The following is an 18,322-nucleotide window of genomic DNA, read 5'->3' as shown; positions in this document are numbered from 1 at the left end:
CTGTGGAAATATGATGTGAAATGTGTTTTTTGACCACCAAGTACGATTAGGGGCGTTCTTGGGTCTGCAAAGAACAGTCTTCGTTTGTGTTAGGTAGCTGTCTACATATCCCTTGCAGTTGTGGTGTGTCATACATTGTTATACCATCAGGAGCGTGGAGAACTGGTGTATTGAGCATAAGCATAACACAACAGCCAAGTAAAACTGCTGTTGCAGAACATTGCCTAGGCACTGGTCGACCTACAGAACACAAGACGGAGATTCTGGCTTGCACTTCCAGCTGTTGGGATAGCGTTGTTAAGGAAGCAGTTGCGATTAAATTAACAAGTGATAAACAAAGATGGGTGTTTTTGGTTAAATTCTGCGTGGAATCGTTCTCTCAGAGTTATGCCTTGTTAATGGTCATAGCGAAGGCTATTTTTATTGAGAATTTTGTCTTATCATTTGGAAAGGCGTGGTTGAATAACAAGGTGTGAAGTGAATGTGGGGTTCTAGCACAGTCAATGAATTTAGCAGTAATGTAATCTCACTTAAGTGAGGTACCACTAATCTTACAGCATTAATTATGCCACATTAGATCAAGGTTTCAAATTAACATAATAGTAGCACTTTTATTTAACAGCAATTGACAAGGTGGTAAAGTGGACAGATTTAGAGTTCAAAAGTTCTACAGATTCTACTGAATGTTATTTATTTCTTCAAGTTGCACAGAACCAGAACAGAGGTAAACCATTGCCTCTTCAGGCAACAAATTGAAGGTGACATATTCATTAACTGTAGTACAATCATCGCTTTTGGACATAGAATCTGCGTCGAATAGAATTGAGAAACACCCAGTTCATCGATATCTGCTGGCATTGAATATGGTGGCAATAAAACTATCATAATTACAGTAACAGTGCCCAGGAATTGTGGTGCAGAATAATGATATTGAGATTAGGAGAAGTGTAGTGTAACGATGCAGATGCTATACAGTAATGAGCAGTTAAAATTTAAATAAAATAAGTTAATAGAAGTAAACGGTATTTACCTATAATGATGAATGTTGATGTAATTTAGTCTATTTGCGCAGTACACAAATATTGTTTAAAGAAAGTAAACAACTCCTACCCCTGTTGCACGTAATAGCGAAATTAGACTGTCAATAGATGGCGCCTTCTAAATTATTTACATCGACCTGTATGATCGATATCGACTGACTGACTACGCTTGCGTAAAGAATCTGAACAGCTTTAACAGCTGTCGTATATGTTAGTTAAATAGATTGTCAACAGATGGCACTTTCTACAATGACTATACAAGAATGCATTCTAAATAAAGTTTCTTGACACAAACAGTAACGATGTCTGTCATTAATATTAATTACGAAATACGGAAGATACGGCGTACCGACAAATAACATCACTGGGAAATAATATATATTGATGATAATTCGTATTTATGCGTCAAAATTCAGTTACGCCACCTTTCGCACTTGAATATGTAATATTTTAGGTTATAATCTAGGCCCAAAATTTCCGATATAGCGTTTGCCGATGTTGAAGAGGACATGCTGCATTAACTGTACACATGCGGCTGAAGTGGCTAGACAGTCACAGAACATGCTTAGTAATGTAAGGTAACGTCCAATAAATTATTATTATTATTATTATTATTATTATTATTATTATTTTGTAAGTTGTTCAGACGTTTGATTTCGCATAAGGTAGCAATATTAGACCATAAATTCCGAGATGTATCTTGTTACTATACTTCTCATCCGCAGAATGCCTCAGATTCCTTCTTTCTTGTACCAGACTTAAAAATTTCTCACAGTCCGTGTACCGGATTGGGTGTGGAATCGTCGCCCTATTCGACCGAAGAAAACAAACTGATATGAACTCTGCTGGCCATCGTCCGAAAAATGTACTTCCGGGCGTTGAAATAGGTTACACGGAGACCACACACGTTACTGGTTTGACAAGAGCCCATGTTGGTCGTCGGGAGAATACCCCGATGTCGATGACATTGTGACTGCAGCCCTACGAATACTGCCGACTCCATCCGAATCGGACACGAATTCCTTGAGGAAAGAAAAACATGGAGAGTGACTTACGTATTCGTTACTCCGTGTCGCTAACGACTTGCTCCACTGAGAATAAGTAATTGGATGCGTAGTGTTTGTTCTTTTGGACATGTCCGAAAGAACAGACACCGCGCATTCATATCACTGATTCGCCTGGATGGGCAACGGATCCACCTTCTTCAGGGCGGATGCACAAGTACATCCGATCTCCTGCGGGAATGTCAAAAGTAGCGAGCACGGAGGAAATGCACAGGGACGGCAGGCAAGTAGCGCTCGGTGTGAATGTGGGTCGGCCGTGACACAATGTTAGCGCACCTGCCCAGTAAGCAGGAGGTTCCTGGTTCGAATCCTGGTCCAATACATGTTTTCATTTGTCGCCGCTGATTCCGCGTAATGTACCGATGCAGCTGACATCAGTAATCCCTTGCCTTCCCTTTCCTTCACCCGCGCCTTCAGTTTACTTATAATAAGTAGCTAGACAGATGTGAAAACTACCGGATCGGCATCAACGTGCGGCAAAGGAGAAAGCTGAACAACTAAACGATTCTGTATCTGAGTCCACTGAGGGCTATGAACTGGATACGAAAACTACAGACTCGGCCCAAATCGGGCACGGAGTGCAGGCGAGGAAGAAAATACATGAGTAACGAATTGTTTTCAGTGAAAATTCGTGTTTATCCAATCAGAGTTAGGTTTCCACAAAAGCCATTGCTAGCAATGTTACACGATAAATCAGTCTACCCTAAAAGCCGTAAATTCAACTAAATACCTAGGTATTACAATTACGAACAACTTAAATTAGAAGGAACAAATAGAAAATGTTCTGGGGAAGGCTAACCAAAGACTGCGTTTTATTGGCAGGACACTTAGAAAATGTAACAGACCTACTAAGGAGACTGCCTACAATACGCTTGTCCGTTCTCTTTTAGAATACTGCTAGGTGGTGTGGAATCCTTACCAGATAGGACTGATGGAGTACATCGAAAAAGTTCAAAGAAAGGCAGCACTTTTGTATTATCGCGAAACATGGGAGAGAGTGTCACAGAAATTATGCACGATTTGGACTGGAAATCATTAAAAGTTGGGCGTTTTTCGTTGCGTCGGAATATTCTCACGATATTCCAATAACCAACTTTCTCCTTCGAATGCGAAAATATTTTGTTGACACCGACCTACATAGGGCGGACCGATCCCCACGATAAAATAAGGGAAATCAGAGCTCGTACGGAAAGATATAGGTGTTCATTCTTTCCGCGCGCTACACGAGATTGGAATAATAGAGAATTGTGAAGGTGGTTCGATGAAAAAATGGTTCAAATGGCTCTGAGCACTATGGGACTTAACTTCTGAGGTCATCAATCCCCTAGAACTTAGAACTACTTAAACCTAACTAACCTAAGGACATCACACACACCCATGCCCGAGGCAGGATTCGAACTTACGACCGTAGCGGTCGCGCGGTTCCAGACAGTAGCGCCTAGAACCGGGTTCGATGAACCCTCTGCCAGGCACTTAAATGTGATTTGCAGAGTATCCACATAGATGTAGACTAATAGTATGAGTGTCTGTTAGATGATGCAGCATTGTTAATTTTTTCGTTCTGAGATACAAACATCTTAATGCACGCTAAAGAGTCATATGACGGACTCCCAGTTCACGACAAGAACCCCGGGACGACTTTGTAGGACTATAAACAAAGTTTTGCCCCACTTGCTCTACGACATCGTCAGACACAGGCGGTCGCCCTGAGGATTTTTCGTGGCTTACCGAGCACCCTGTTTCAACGAAACAATTACGTCATTCATAAATGGTGGATCTACTGGGAGGATCCTTTGTCTGCTCGTTACTAATATCACGTTGCACAGTTGTAGAATTAGTTTGTTCAAACCAAAACTCTCAGTGAGCACGGGACTAGTGAAGATCGCCATCTTTTGTTTGTAAGTGCTTCTAGCGCAATCAGTGGTGTGATCCGCACGAGAGCGGGAATCTGCGGTAGATTTCACTACTTTCAGAATTCTCACTTATTTCTAGAACTGATTGTCTCTGATTCTACTCAATTTCAGATTTAGCATTGCCAAAGGCAGCGAGAAACACTGTAGCTTTATCACAAGGGTCGTTCAATAAGCGATGGCCCACATTTTTTAAGAAGCCTTTAATATACATAGACAAACGTCCTTGTCGGTGCATGACATCTAATTTTTTTCTGTGCGCGGGTGAAGTTTCGAACCGTTCTGATAGATGGCAGAGCCGTACTACAGCGTCAAACTGGCGTCTACATACGACTGGCATTACATGCCGCGTGCTGTTATTGGTCCGCAGCTCGTGGTCGTGCAGTAGCGTTCTCGGTTCCCGCGCCCGGGTTCCCGGGTTCGATTCCCAGCGGGGTCAGGGATTTTCTCTGCCTCGTGATGACTGGGTGTTGTGTGACGTTCTTAGGTTAGTTAGGTTTAAGTAGTTCTAAGTTCTAGGGGACTGATGACCATAGATGTTAAGTCTCCTGTTACTAGTATACAAAGACAAAGCAGAAGTCGACATATAAGTAGATTTACCAAAGTCTTTATTAGCAAGTTCGGCCATGTGATAGGTGCGAAATGCAATAATGTCTCTGTCAACAAAACTTTCGAGTCCAGGAACATTTGGTACTGCGGAACCTCCACGTACAATAGCTACATTAAGCCATCCGTTACCATGACCAAATGAATCATTAATATCTAAACTAAAATTAAGTCGGCAGCCACAGAAAACAGAAGGTCCGTCTAGCAAAGCTTGAGCAGCGACAGACTTCACTGGTACACGATTCTTCTTATCTTCAGCTGTTGTAGCAGAGAACATCGAGATTGCTACAACAGCTGGAGATAAGAAGAATCGTATACCAGTGAAGTCTGTCGCTGCTCAAGCTTTGCTAGACGGACCTTCTGTTTTCTGTGGCTGCCGACTTAATTTTAGTTTAGATATTAATGATTCATTTGGTCATGGTAACGTTTGGCTTACTGTAGCTATTGTACGTGGAGGTTCCGCAGTATCAAATGTTCCTGGACTCGAAAGTTTTGTTGACAGAGACATTATTGCATTTCGCACCTATCACATGGCCGAACTTGCTAATAAAGACTTTGGTAAATCTACTTATATGTCGACTTCTGCTTTGTCTTTGTATACTCGTGACAGGAGAAAAATATCTGTAAATGAGTCTGTATTCATTTGGGTAAAAGGTAAAGGTGTATGTGAATATGTAAAGTTTGTTGGTGACTGTACTGTATATTTTCACAAATAAATTATTTATTTGCAAATTTGAACAATTGCTGTTATTGAATTCTTGCGCGCAGAAAAGGAAACCGTGGCGAACATCCATAAACGTATGTGTGCAATGAATGGCGATGCTGCAGTTGATAGAAGTACAGTTGCACGATGAGCAAAGATAGTTACAGCCTCAGGAAATGCAGAAACAGACCTCCATGACCAGCTACGCTCGGGACGTCCTGTCACAGCCTCTGCTCCAGACATGCTGAATCGTGCAGATCGGTGCATCACAACTCGACAATTGGCTTGGCTCTACAGTTGTCGGTCAGCATCGGAAGAGCGTCTACAATGAGCGAGACTCTACGATATTCAAAGAGGTGCTCGCGATAGGTTCCACGAATGCCCACAGCGGACCACAAGATTCAAAGAAAGGCCATTTCATCTGAATTGTTGGAGCGTTTAGAGACCGACGGAGAGGCTTTTCTGTCACAGATCGTTACAGGGGACAAAAGCTGGGTACACCACTTTGTGCCAGAAACAAAGAGGCAGTCCATGGAATGGCATCATCCTCATTCACCACAAAATAAGAAATTCAAGACAACCCCCTCTGCCGGAAAAGTAATTGTAACAGTCTTCTTGGATTGTCAGGTGTCATTCTCGTGGATGTGATGCTAAGAGGGTCAACTATCAACTCAGAGGCATATGTGAAGACCCTGAATAAACTCAAGAACCATTTCTGCAGCGTCGATCAGACAAGAATAGAGTAGAAATCTTGCTCCAACAGGATAATGCACGCCCACACACAAGTCTGAGAACCTGGGAACTTATCGCCAAATTGTGTTGGAGATCATTGCCTTATTCCCCTACAGTCCAGACCTGGCACCCTTGGGCTTCCATCTCTTTGGACTGGTTAAAGATTCTCTACAGGGAACACACTTTAAAGATGACGAGAGTGTCAGTCATGCAGTGAAAACATGGCTACGCCTACAGGACAAGAGCTTTTACCAGCAGGGAATACATGCTCTTCCACAACGTTGGTATACGGCCATAGAACGTGACGGAGACTACGTAGACAAATGGACATGGACAAGACACGTTGATGTATATAGTCACCAAATTCTGACTCTTAACAATAAATATGTTCTGAGAAAAAAGTGGAGCATTAATTATTGAATGACCCTCGTACATGGGTTGCAATGTAGTGCAACGTCCGGCCATAATGTTATGAATTCTATAGACTGCCGGCCGCAGGGGCCGAGCGGTTCTAGGCGCTTCAGTCTGGAACCTCGCGACAGGTAAGAATCCTGCCTCGGGCATGGATGTGTGTGATGTCCTTAGGTTAGTTATTTCTAAGTTCTAGGGGACTGATGACCTCAGATGTTAAGCCCCATAGTGCTCAGAGCCATTTGAACCATTTTTTTTCTACAGACCAGCTGCAATGGCTGAACAGGTGCAAGCCAAAGCAGGGAAACGAGACTATTTTGGTTCAGTAATTAAGCTGTTAAGAATTGGTTCTACTGATCAACCTGATAATTGTTATCATCGAAGGTTCCCTATGTCTGTGGTCATATTAATAACACAGAAAGGTGTATTGTGGCTATACTAGCGAAATATGCTTAACGTTAAGCTTTAACAGTCTGCCTTCATAGGTGAGTGGTCAGCTCACGGCTGAGTGCCACGTGAGAGCCTGAGTTTGATTCCTGGGACTGTCAGGAATCTTTGGTTGGTGGGAGGATTCGAACAGAGTGCACTTAGGCCTGTCAGGCCAACTGAGGAACTGCTTGTCTAATCAGTAGCACTTCCAAGATAAAGGGACTCGATCATGACCTTGGAGCAGTGTGCTGACCACATGCCCCTACATACCACATTGGCAGAGGGTGACACGATGGACGGTCGGCCTGACTGGTCTTTCTAGGATCAGAAGGCGGAACTTTACCTTTCTTAAGGTACAACACACACTACCTGACACACCCAGCAGTGTTCAGATATTCATTTTGCCAATTTTCTACTAGAATTGAAAACAATAAATAAAGAGTATTTGCAGTGAAGTATCGAAAAAATGTCATTCCCATGTATTTGTGAAAACACTTTTGAAATTATGAAACAGTCGTAAGAAGAAGGATAGATAATGTACAATTGTATAACTACAGTATTCAGATTAAGAAACAGGATCCCAGACAGTTTCTACCCTGGGCGCAGCTACTTGGCATGTGAACAGTGCGATTCTGTAAACATCTCTATGGCAACGGTTCTTATAGCTCTATAAATGGCTATCGTTTTCTCCTACAGTCATTTGTGCTTTGTAGTAGAAAGCTGTCAAAAGTGCTGCAACGTGTCTGGAATATATCTTACTTGTTGTAGGAATGTCTTAGTAGTAAAGAATAAATGTATTAAAACTTCAAACTTGATGCAGCATTCTTTCACCTACCTCAGTGTTTATGACGCCATATCTTTTAAATTACGATAGGTATGTGGTTCTTAGTTCGAAAGCGTTCACTGCCTGACACTAACGGACGCGAGTGTGTGAGAAAAGAAAAACTGACACCACGGTGATCGATCTGGCAACGCTGTATTGCTCCACCTGCACAGATTGGTGTGCTCATCCCTTCCAGATGGTCAGTTTGAGTTTCAACTGCGTACAGCCTTCACGTAATTTTTTGAGAGCGCCATTAGTTAACTTCTGTTTTTGTAGTGTTACGAAAATGGCCCAGCGGAATTTAGAGCAAAGATATGCAATCAAGTTTCTTGTTAAGTATGTAGAGACCGCGAGTGTGACGTTCAAAAAGTTGAAACAGGCCTAAGGGGAACATTCATTATAAAGAGCACAGGCTTTCCACTGGCACAAATCATTTTTGGTAAACCAAGGACACGGTGAAGATGAGCCTCACTCAAAGAGACCTTCAGATTCAAAACACGACGAGAACATCGAACGTGTGCACTCTGTTGTGAGAGCAACCAAATGTTTTAAAAAGATGTCCTTGAAAGGCTTAGGAAAAGGGTAGATGTAGTGAGACCGGACGTTGCAGACAAGTGGGTGCTTCGTCATGACAACGCCCCACGTCACAAGGCCACTTTAATTGCGGAATTTTTTACCTCAAAAGGAGTTCCTGTTGTTCCACAACCTCCCTATTCACCTGATCTGAGTACTTGTTAACTTTTTTCCTTTCCAGAAATTGGAAAGTGTCTTAAAATGACGTCGTTTTGGGACTCTGGAGAACATTCAAAAGAACGTGTGTCAGGGGTTCATTACTATTCACTAGCGCACTTGAGCAGACGTAATTTTGATGGATTGCTCACATGCTGCCTGCGATATGGAATATCTAAGCTACAATAGAATCGCAGGTCAGAGCAGTGTTGGCAGCATGTCGAGTTTAGTAGCTCGCAGAGAGCAGTCGTGTTTTTTAGCTCGCATAGAGAACTAAGTTATGGAGTTCGGACAGGGCAGTGCAGCGGTTGGCTTGTGTTAGGCAGGTCATGCAGAAAGCTGGCGGTGCCTGAGCGATATGGTATTTGCCAGTCATTTATCTGTTTTTAAAGATTACACGAATTTTTCCTGTGCGTACTCATGTTGATTAACCAAAAGAAAATCAGTTGTTTTCCTACAAATGAAAGTGTAGTGGCCAGCTTTGCACTGGGCTGTGCCAAAAATTTCTTATAGGAGCGGATACATAGTTAGCGTTATCCGACGACATCATTGTGAGATTAGAATTTTTCAGTTTATTCAGGATGATTCACAGGGCCATGACGCAGCGCCGCTGACTTCAGAACTTATTAATCTCGATATGCAGGCAGTCGTTAATGGAAGGTCACATTAAAACTTGAAATTTTATTATTGGAAAGAAATTTTTCTATTGGGAACTTAACGATATTTTTCTGTTGGGAGGTTACATGTGAGTGGCATGTTAAAGGCCCTATTAGTTGAGGCCTTTCATCGATGCTACTAAGGCTGCCGAAGGAAACTACTTTGAATGGGACAATATTGTTGTTTGAAAAAAATAAAGACTTTGGTAGATAAAAAAATCAGTCTCATTACTTTTGTCACAACCCTCGCATGTGTACCAAGTTTGGTTGAAATCGACCCAGTGGTTTAGGAGATTTGGAGAAAAAAAAGCCACACACACATCCATTTCTATGATATGCATTGATTGACTGAATAACTAGTAAACGTTCAGTAAGATACAGTAAGTTTCGTGCACTTCCTATAAAGTTTTTTACTGAGGCACGACACTTTATAAGGCTCGGATAATCAGTTATATTAAAAAATGGTGCTTCTGGAATTTTGTCCTTCCTCCCACTGGATAAATTTCTACAGATGGCCACTCCATATTACCTACGAAATATAATGTAAATGTCGTATGACTAGGGCCTCCCATCGGGTAGACCGTTTGCAGGCTGCAAGTTTTTCGATTTGACGCCACTTCGACGACTTCCGCGTCGATGAGGATGAAATGGTGATGATTAGGACAACACAACACCCAGTCCCTGAGTGGAGAAAATCTCCGACCCAGCCGGGAATCGAACTTTTTTTTTTGTAACCATATATATTTATTTAAATATATTCACAACGATACAATTAAAAAAATACATTTTATTCTTTTAACCTGTTATACTCCTAGTGTCGGTTAATATTACTGTCATTTTATAGGTTTTCGTTTATATATTTTTTCCTTTTTCGTTTTTCTCTTATAGTTGTTCCTTAAACCCTTTTACACTGCCATTTGTCATCTTTTTTTGGGTGGCAGACATTGCAGGACAGGCATAACAGTTTATATTTAGCATTGATGCATTGATTTTGAGTTCATGTTTCTTTATGTGATGCACTTGTGATGCCACAGGCACATTGTGTATTCTGGTTTGATCTCTTCCTCTTAGTTTATACAGTTAGGTGGGACAGTATGAGGGAAACATCAAAATGATAGATGGAGCAGAAGTGGAAGAAACTTTTTTTACATATACCACAGATTATACCTAAATTGAAGAAGAGAGAAAATTTTGTCATATTATATAAGAGAAGCCGAAAGGAGAGCGTGAGTAAACAATAGAATTTTATAGGCACAAAGCAAAGGAAATCATTTAAAAATAATAATAATAATTATTATTATTATTATTATTATTATTATTATTATGAGTAGTTGCCACTTTCCACTAAGTAATGCTTGTCTCCTAGACAATATGGTACAAATAATGAAAAAAATTAATTAAAAAAACTGGTAGTACTACTGGACATACTTTTGACACTGTTTTGGCTGCGAGCATGACAGATGTTTGGTGAGAAGCACTTTGTATCACTGCTTTCACTAAGAAGAAACACTTTATACTACTATACTTCACTATTTGATGCGAGAGGAGAGAGCACTTTATCTTTTCTGTGGCACTTATTCACTATCACTGCACAAGTTATTCTTGTGGTGAGTGTGGTGAAGTGGCCGGTGGCGGTGCTGAGTGTCACAGGCTGGTGAGGACTCTGGCGATGGCTGTCTGCAGTGGAATCTGCAGGAAGTTTTTGAAGTTCTCGCGGTAGCGCCTGTGCTGCTGGGCCATCTTGTTCTCCTCCCAGAGGTCCATCAGGAAGGCCAGCTGTTCGGTCTGCCTCCGCGCTACGATGGCGTGTGCCGTCATGGCGAGGATCCAGAGTCGCCAGTTGCTTGGGTCGTGGAAATGGGTTGCAGTCTGGGGCGGTGATTGCTTCTACTGCGATGCTTCTCGGCGCCGTTCTGTTGATGTGGGTCACCATCTGCTGGCACGCTTCCCAGATGTTGATGGCATTCCCGCAGGCGAATCGGTGCTCGAAGGTGTCGGTCATGGCACATACGTCGCACTTGTCACTTGCGACGAGTTTTATCTCCGCCAGTCTTTGGTTGGTTGGTACCATTCTGTTAACTATTTTGTACCATGTCTCCTTTGCATGTTTAGGCAACACGTTTTCCGAGACGTTTCCCCATATTTGTTTCCAATTGTATTGCGGGAGTTTGTGTTCAATGTTGTTTTTTGCCGGCTTCTCCCTCAGGGCCCAGTATATTCTCTTGGCTGTTCTGTGGCTGGAGTTCGCCACTGTGTCCAGAACGTAACTTTTGTTGGCGCAGTGCAGCCTGACGTGTCGCATTCTGAAGGGAATGTGCCTCGTGTCGACCGGCGCTTCTTGTGATGCGGGCTTGTATCTTCCAATTATCTTGGCTGTGACGCTGTCAGGGTTTTTGTCCTGGATGGCGAGCGTTCGTTTCAGTAGAAGGGCTGCACATTTGGTCTTTATATCAACTAGACCCAGTCCCCCTTCTTATTTCGACGCCACAACAGGTAGTACACTGCGCTCGTTAGTGCTCGCGCAATTTCTGTCGGGATGCTTAAGATTTGCGCAAGGTACCATGCTTTCGACAGGGTCGTCGTGTTTATCAGTTCTGTTTTATGGTGGATTGTAAGCTTCCGGTTTGCGTGCTGTCTGGAGAGACCTCTTATGGTGTGTAGCACGTCCCACCGGGCCCTTAGGATTGACATTCTGACACTCAGCTACCGAGGCGAACTCCTACGAAATGAAGTCGAGAGAAGGCCTGTACAACCTGTACGAATGAGTTTGTATGAATTTTCAAAGTCGTATTGGCTTGCAACGCAACCTCCTTTGTGACGTGTGCTGGTGTCCTGCCGGCAGCTGGTGCACCAGGAGTCGGGTCTGTGCGCTCGGCGGCCGGCGCCACGTCCCAGCGTCAACCAGCCGGCCGGCCCCGCGTCGCTGGGGCCTTGCGGAGGCGGCAGCCCGCGCGCGCACCTGCTGGCCGCCTTCGTGATGCCGCGGCCGGGCTCCGAACCCGGGCCGCTCGCCACGGACGAGGCGCTCTGCCTGGAGGCGCCCGAACGGCCGCAGCGCGCCCTCGCCGTCGCAGCGCTCGCCGCCTGCTCCGGACTAAGCCGCCAGCGGTGGCGGTACAGCCAGAAGGTGCGTCTGCCTCTCCTTCCCTCTCCCCACGAGGTTTTTTCAAAGTGCTCCCATATTCTCACATAGGTGTGGATGCAAGTGGAGGGCCATAGGGCTCATAAACATCCAGTGGTCAATTTATCAAAACCATTTGTAGACTCTTGAGAGACACAAAGAAGGACGCACCACGAAAGAATTACCCGAATGGGACGGAAATTGGCTGACTTGATGTACATTTACCGACAATGATTACTGTATGATTTATTCAAAAGGAAGAGAATCACAAATTCTACATCTACATCCATACACCGCAAGCCACCTGACGGTGTATGGCGGAGGCTACCTTGAGTACCTCTATCGGTTCTCCCTTCTATTCCAGTCTCGTATTGTTCGTGGAAAAAGACTGTCGGTATGTCTCTGTGTGGGCTCTAATATCTCTGATTTTATCCTCATGGTCTCCTCGCGAGATATACGTAGGAGGGAGCAATATACTGCTTGACTCCTCGGTGAAGGTATGTTCTCGAAACTGGAGTTTACATATCATCTCCGTAACGCTTTCGCGATTACTAAATGATCCTGTAACGAAGCGCGCTGCTCTCCGTTGGATCTTCTCTATCTTTTCTATCAACTCTATCTGGTACGGATCCCACACTGCTGAGCAGTATTCAAGCAGTGGGCGAACAAGCGTACTGTAACCTAATTCCTTTGTTTTCGGACTGCATTTCCTTAGGATTCTTCCAATGAAACTCAGTGTGACATCTGCTTTACCGACGATCGACTTTATATGATCATTCCATTTTAAATCACTCCTAATGCGTACTCCCAGATAATTTATGGAATTAACTGCTTCCAGTTGCTGACCTGCTATATTGTAGCTAAATGATGAGGGATCTTTCTTTCTACGTATTCGCAGTACATTACACTTGTCTACACTGAGATTCAATTGCCATTCCCTGCACCATGCGTCAATGCGCCGCAGATCCTCTTACTATCCTTCACAATCTTCCATCGCTACAACCTCTCGATATACCACAGCATCATCCCCAAAAAGCCTCAGTGAACTTCCGATGTCATCCACAAGGTCATTTATGTATATTGTGAATAGCAACGGTCCTAGGACACTCCCCTGCGGCACACCTGAAATAAGTCTTACTTCGGAAGACTTCTCTCCATTGAGAATGACATGCTGCGTTCTGTTATCTAGGAACTCTTCAATGCAATCACATAATTGGTCTGATAGTCCATATGCTCTTTGTTTGTTCATTAAACAACTATGGGGAATTGTATCGAACGCCTTGCGGAAGTCAAGAAACACGGTATCTCCCTGGGAACCCGTGTCTTTGGCCTCTGAGTCTCGTGGACGAATAGCACGAGCTGGGTTTCACACGATCGTCTTTTTCAAAACCCATGCTTTAGTCTCCAGAAAAGTCATTATACTCGAACATAATATGTGTTCCAAAATTCTACAACTGATAGACGTTAGAGATATAGGTCTATAGTTCTGCAGCTTAGTAATGTGTTCGTCCATTTCTGCCCTTTACGCAAGCGATTACTCAGCTTGGCATTGACTGACAAAGATCTGGGTGTCCTCCTGAGGCATATCGTGCCCAATTCTGACCAACTGGCGCGTTAGATCGTCAGAATTCCCAGATGGTTGTTGGGCCCTGCCCATAAAGCTCCAAAGTCCTCAGTTGGAAGAGATCCAGCGACCTTGCAGGCGAAGGTAGCGCTTGGCAAGCAGAAAGACAAGCAGTAGAAACTCTCGCCTTGTGCGAGCGGCCATTACTTTGCTGAAATGTCAGCACAAGATGGCTTTTCATGGAGGACAACAAAATGGCTCTGAGCACTATGGGACTTAACATCTGAGGTCATCAGTCCCCTAGAACTTAGAACTACTTAAACCTAACAAACCTAAGGACATCACACACATCCATGCCCGAGGCAGGATTCGAACCTGCAACCGTAGCTGCCACACGGTTCCAGACTGAAGCGCCTAGAATCACTCGTCCACTCCGGCCAGCCAAAATGGAGCATAGAATATCATCAACGTGCCACTGTGCTGTAAGGGTCTCACAGATGACTACCAAAGGCGTCCTGCTATGTAAAGGAGTGGCACCCCAGACCATCAGTCCTGTCTGTTAATCACTATGGCAGGTGACTGTCGGTTTCCTATTCCACTGTTGTCCATGGCGTCTCCAGATACTCTTAACTGGTCATTGGGTCACAGTTCAAAGTGGGACTCATCACTAAAGACAATTCTACCCCAGTCAATAAGTCCAAAAACGTGACTGGAGGCACAAGCCATCCTGGGCTTACATTTCAGTGACATAATGCCATCTGCATACAGCTAGAGTTTCTACTGATTGTCTTTGTGCCTGCCAAACCCTGTCTTGGCCAGTAAGATAGCTGGGTCTCACCCAAACTGAGAATGTTTGGAGCGTTAGTGGCAGGGCCCTCCAACCATCTCAGGATTTTGACGATCTAATGTGCCAGTTGGGCACAACTTGGCACGATATCAATCAGGAGGACATCTAACCATCAATGCAAGTCAAATAACTGCTTGCACAAGGGCCAGAGATGGACCAATGCATTATTGACTTGTTCAATTTGTAAAGCTCTCTCCCTTGAATAAATCATCCAATTTTTCTAAAACTGTAATAATTTGTTTGCCTGTAAATGTGCACCACATCTACAGATTACTTTCTGATTTGGATAATTCCCTTTTTTTATTGAGAGTGGAGAAGATCTTGGAGATTTGTGCAAAATGGTCATCCTAGCAGCAAGTAAAGTAGGGCTACTCATTAACAAATGAAAAACAAAATGCATGCTAGTATGGAGAACAACATGAGATAGATAAAAATGTGGAAACTCCAAAAGCAACACACTGCTATGCCTAATGCAGTGTAGGAAAACTGTTGACACTCAAAACAGCTTCCAGGCTTCTCAGAATGGATAAATACAGGTTCCGTATGGTTTTCAATGGTATCTTATACCATTCTTCCTGCAAAATAGTGGCAAGCTCAGATAATGATGAATGAGGTGGATAGCAGTCACGCACCCCTCTTTCAAAAGTAGACGACACAGGATCTATATCATTGAGATCTGGTGACTGTGGCGGGCAGGGAAGATGCAATAGCTCATCCTCGTGGTCACAAAACCAGTCATGGACATGCGAGCTGTGTTACAGAGGATCAGCTGCCTTGGAACACAGCATCACCTTTGGGGAACAAATAATTTAGCATGGGATGGACCTGATCTACCAAAATGTCACATTATCCATGGCAGTAGTGCAGCCTTACAGAGTAACCATGGGGCCTGTGGAATATGTTGATACAGCTGCCCAAATAGTCACTGAACACCTGCCATGTTTCACTCTTGGGATGTAAACTCAGCCACAAGTTTGAAACAGTGTGAAATTCATGGAGAATAGTGAAGGATGAAAAGTAAGAGTCTCAAAAAAGGCAAGGAATTGTACATTCTTTCCCTAGAAGATAGCTCATGTGAACAGTGCTTCAACCTGGCTAGTTGCAGAGAGTGTTCCATTCAGAGTCTGAACATGCCTACTGCTTAGAAAAACCCCAACAGGAAGTTAACTGAGGCAATACAGAAAGGGGAAAAATCTCGCACTGACAAAACAAATGTCAGAGACAATGACTGTTTTCTAACTTAGACAGAAATGACCAAACCAAATAGTACGCTCTCCATTCACACACTTCCAGAACTGTAATATGCTGTTTTGACAAATGTAGTGCTAAGAAACATACTGATAATGCTGAGTATGCACAGTGATTTCATATTGTTTAAATTGTGATGGTGTCAAAGTTGTTCAATTGATCGCAATTTTTCCAGTGATGTATTCCTCTGATTTGCTTTCTCCTAGTATTATGCTATACTTATTTAGTAAGCAGTGACACACACATATAATTAATTTATTATTATTGTGTGAAAGTATCTATTACTGTTATTAAAATCCTAAGCAGCTATGGTGAGAGAGTGGAGGAAATCACTGTGGGACATCAATAATCCACAGTGGTAGTAGCGTACATACTTACTAACAAGAGAAACACTTTGTAGAGGGTATCCCCACCTGCCACCCACCCCAAAAGAGACTTAGAGTATGAAGCATATTTGGAAAATCATCCTAAACCGTGAACACACTTTGATGTCCCCTGGAATTGAGCCCTGGGTCTAAGCCTGTTTTTATGGGTGACAGAACTGGTCCAAACTCAAAATAAAGTCCTAAAACAATTGTCTCAAAATTACTAGTTGACAAATGGGCCCTTTCATTTGTGTCACTGCTCAGTGGTGTAGGCTCTCTTTTTGTCAACATCCATTGCTCATTTCTTACTGGTTTTATTTTTATCAATTATGCTATATGTGCAACCTAACTTGGGAGCAGAGGAATCTGTGGAAGCCAGATGACTTCATTTTCCTATGTATTGTTTCAACCTGTTGCCAACCTCAGTTAGAAAACAATACAGCTGCCTGCATCATTGTTATAGGCATTGTGAATGAAATGTGTATTCTCATTTGCTGCTTGCCCTGCAATACCTGTCCCACAGCAGCCCACTTGCTAAGCGACACTCACACACTTATGTTCCCAGCATCACCAAAAAGTGACATGTTATGCAGAGCAACTCAAAATGTGTATAACAACTACAAGTAGCTATAGCTATTTAATGTCTCATGATACATACCGGTAGTTAAGAATTGGAAAGAACATAAAAGTTTCAAATGTCAAGCACTTCTTAAGTGCAATTAACCAGAAGCTGATACATTTTTAAATCAACATCTTCAAAACCTTTGAATCAGTCATACTGAACCTGAAGATGCATGTTCTGCTCTTGCCCACAGATCTCTGTACCTGACTTTCACAAATTCTTTTGTGTGTGTGTGTGTGTGTGTGTGTGTGTGTGTGTGTGTGTGTGTTCGCGTGATTCAGAATACACAGTATGAAATATTTTATTGCTTAGATTCTACCTGTGTATGTGAAGAATTTTCTTTTAACTCTCTTTTACATTCTCTATAATTCTTACCAATGGATAATTATTCATTAAAAAGTTACAGGCTTTTGTAATGCTATATTCACATTCAATTTCCATACACTGTGCATATAGTACTCCACTAACTGCGTTGCTGACATCCATAGCATTCAGGCATTCAGAACTGTCTCCTGCTTCAGTGATCCTACACCTGTCATTTTGAAATTTTTGCTGGCATCGGAATGAAGTTAGTTATTTAGTTGATTGTAAACAATGAAAATAGTGGAATGGTGTCCCATTATTCCACATCATCCGCTCAGAAAGACAGTGGTTGTGGTTTATTCACAGCAGAGCACCACTTACATCTTGTGCAAAATTACTTTGAGTTTAATGAACAATGAAATGGTCAAGGACATGAAGTAGCATAGCCTCCCCATTTGCTCAACTTTTATCTTGACTTTCATGTATAGTGACATCTAAAAGCATTTATGTATTTCACACCCATCGACAATGTGAGCTCATTACAGAAGCATGTGTGACCAAATTCAAGGGCAGCCAGAAGTGTTTGCACAAGACGGCAATTCTTTGCGAACAACACCGAACACTATATATACAAGGGTTGAATGAAAAGTAATGCCTCCACCTTTGTTAATTGGATTCAGATTAGAATATTTTAATAAATCAAATGCAGAAATAATCCCTAGAATGTGATCTTTAACTACTAATATTCACTTTTCCACATAATCACCAGCCCATCGTGCACTGATCTTCCAATTGCCAAACAAGGCAATAATGTGAGCCACGCTTTCTTGTGAAATGCTGATTGTGCTTGCAATTTCTCTCTGAGTGATACATCGATCATCCTGAATCAATCTGTCAACATTTTGCTTGTGAAACTTGGTGGTTGCTGTCACAAGATGTTCAACTCTTTGTTGGTCATGCAGGTCAGATGTTTCCACCTGAACACCTTTAAACTTATTCGCCCAATGACACACAGTATTCACATCAACACAATCACCATAAACTGCTTTCATTCTCTGATGAACCTCCTGTGGAGTGACAGCTCCTGCTGTCAAGAATTCAGTGACTGCATGTTGTTTAAATTGCATTGACTGACCTGCTGTGCAGGGT

The 18,322-nt window shown here is 42.8% G+C and overlaps 1 protein-coding gene across 2 annotated transcripts in view; it reads left to right on the top strand.

The window, feature by feature from the left end:
* LOC126335288 (polypeptide N-acetylgalactosaminyltransferase 3-like) overlaps nt 1-18,322 on the top strand; it is a 337,479-nt gene that overhangs the window by 311,682 nt on the left and 7,475 nt on the right. Inside the window, exon 11 of one of the 2 annotated variants that reach the window (XM_049998376.1) lies at nt 11,946-12,230. The exons of the other annotated variant lie outside the window; for it this stretch is intronic. Coding sequence (XP_049854333.1) covers nt 11,946-12,230 — 285 coding nt within the window. The remainder of the gene's footprint in view (nt 1-11,945; nt 12,231-18,322) is intronic. 2 annotated transcript variants of the gene reach the window in all.

The sequence above is a fragment of the Schistocerca gregaria genome, chromosome 2 (genome assembly GCF_023897955.1).
Source record: "Schistocerca gregaria isolate iqSchGreg1 chromosome 2, iqSchGreg1.2, whole genome shotgun sequence".
NCBI lineage: Eukaryota > Metazoa > Arthropoda > Insecta > Orthoptera > Acrididae > Schistocerca > Schistocerca gregaria.
This window is presented reverse-complemented; position numbering and strand designations above follow the sequence as displayed.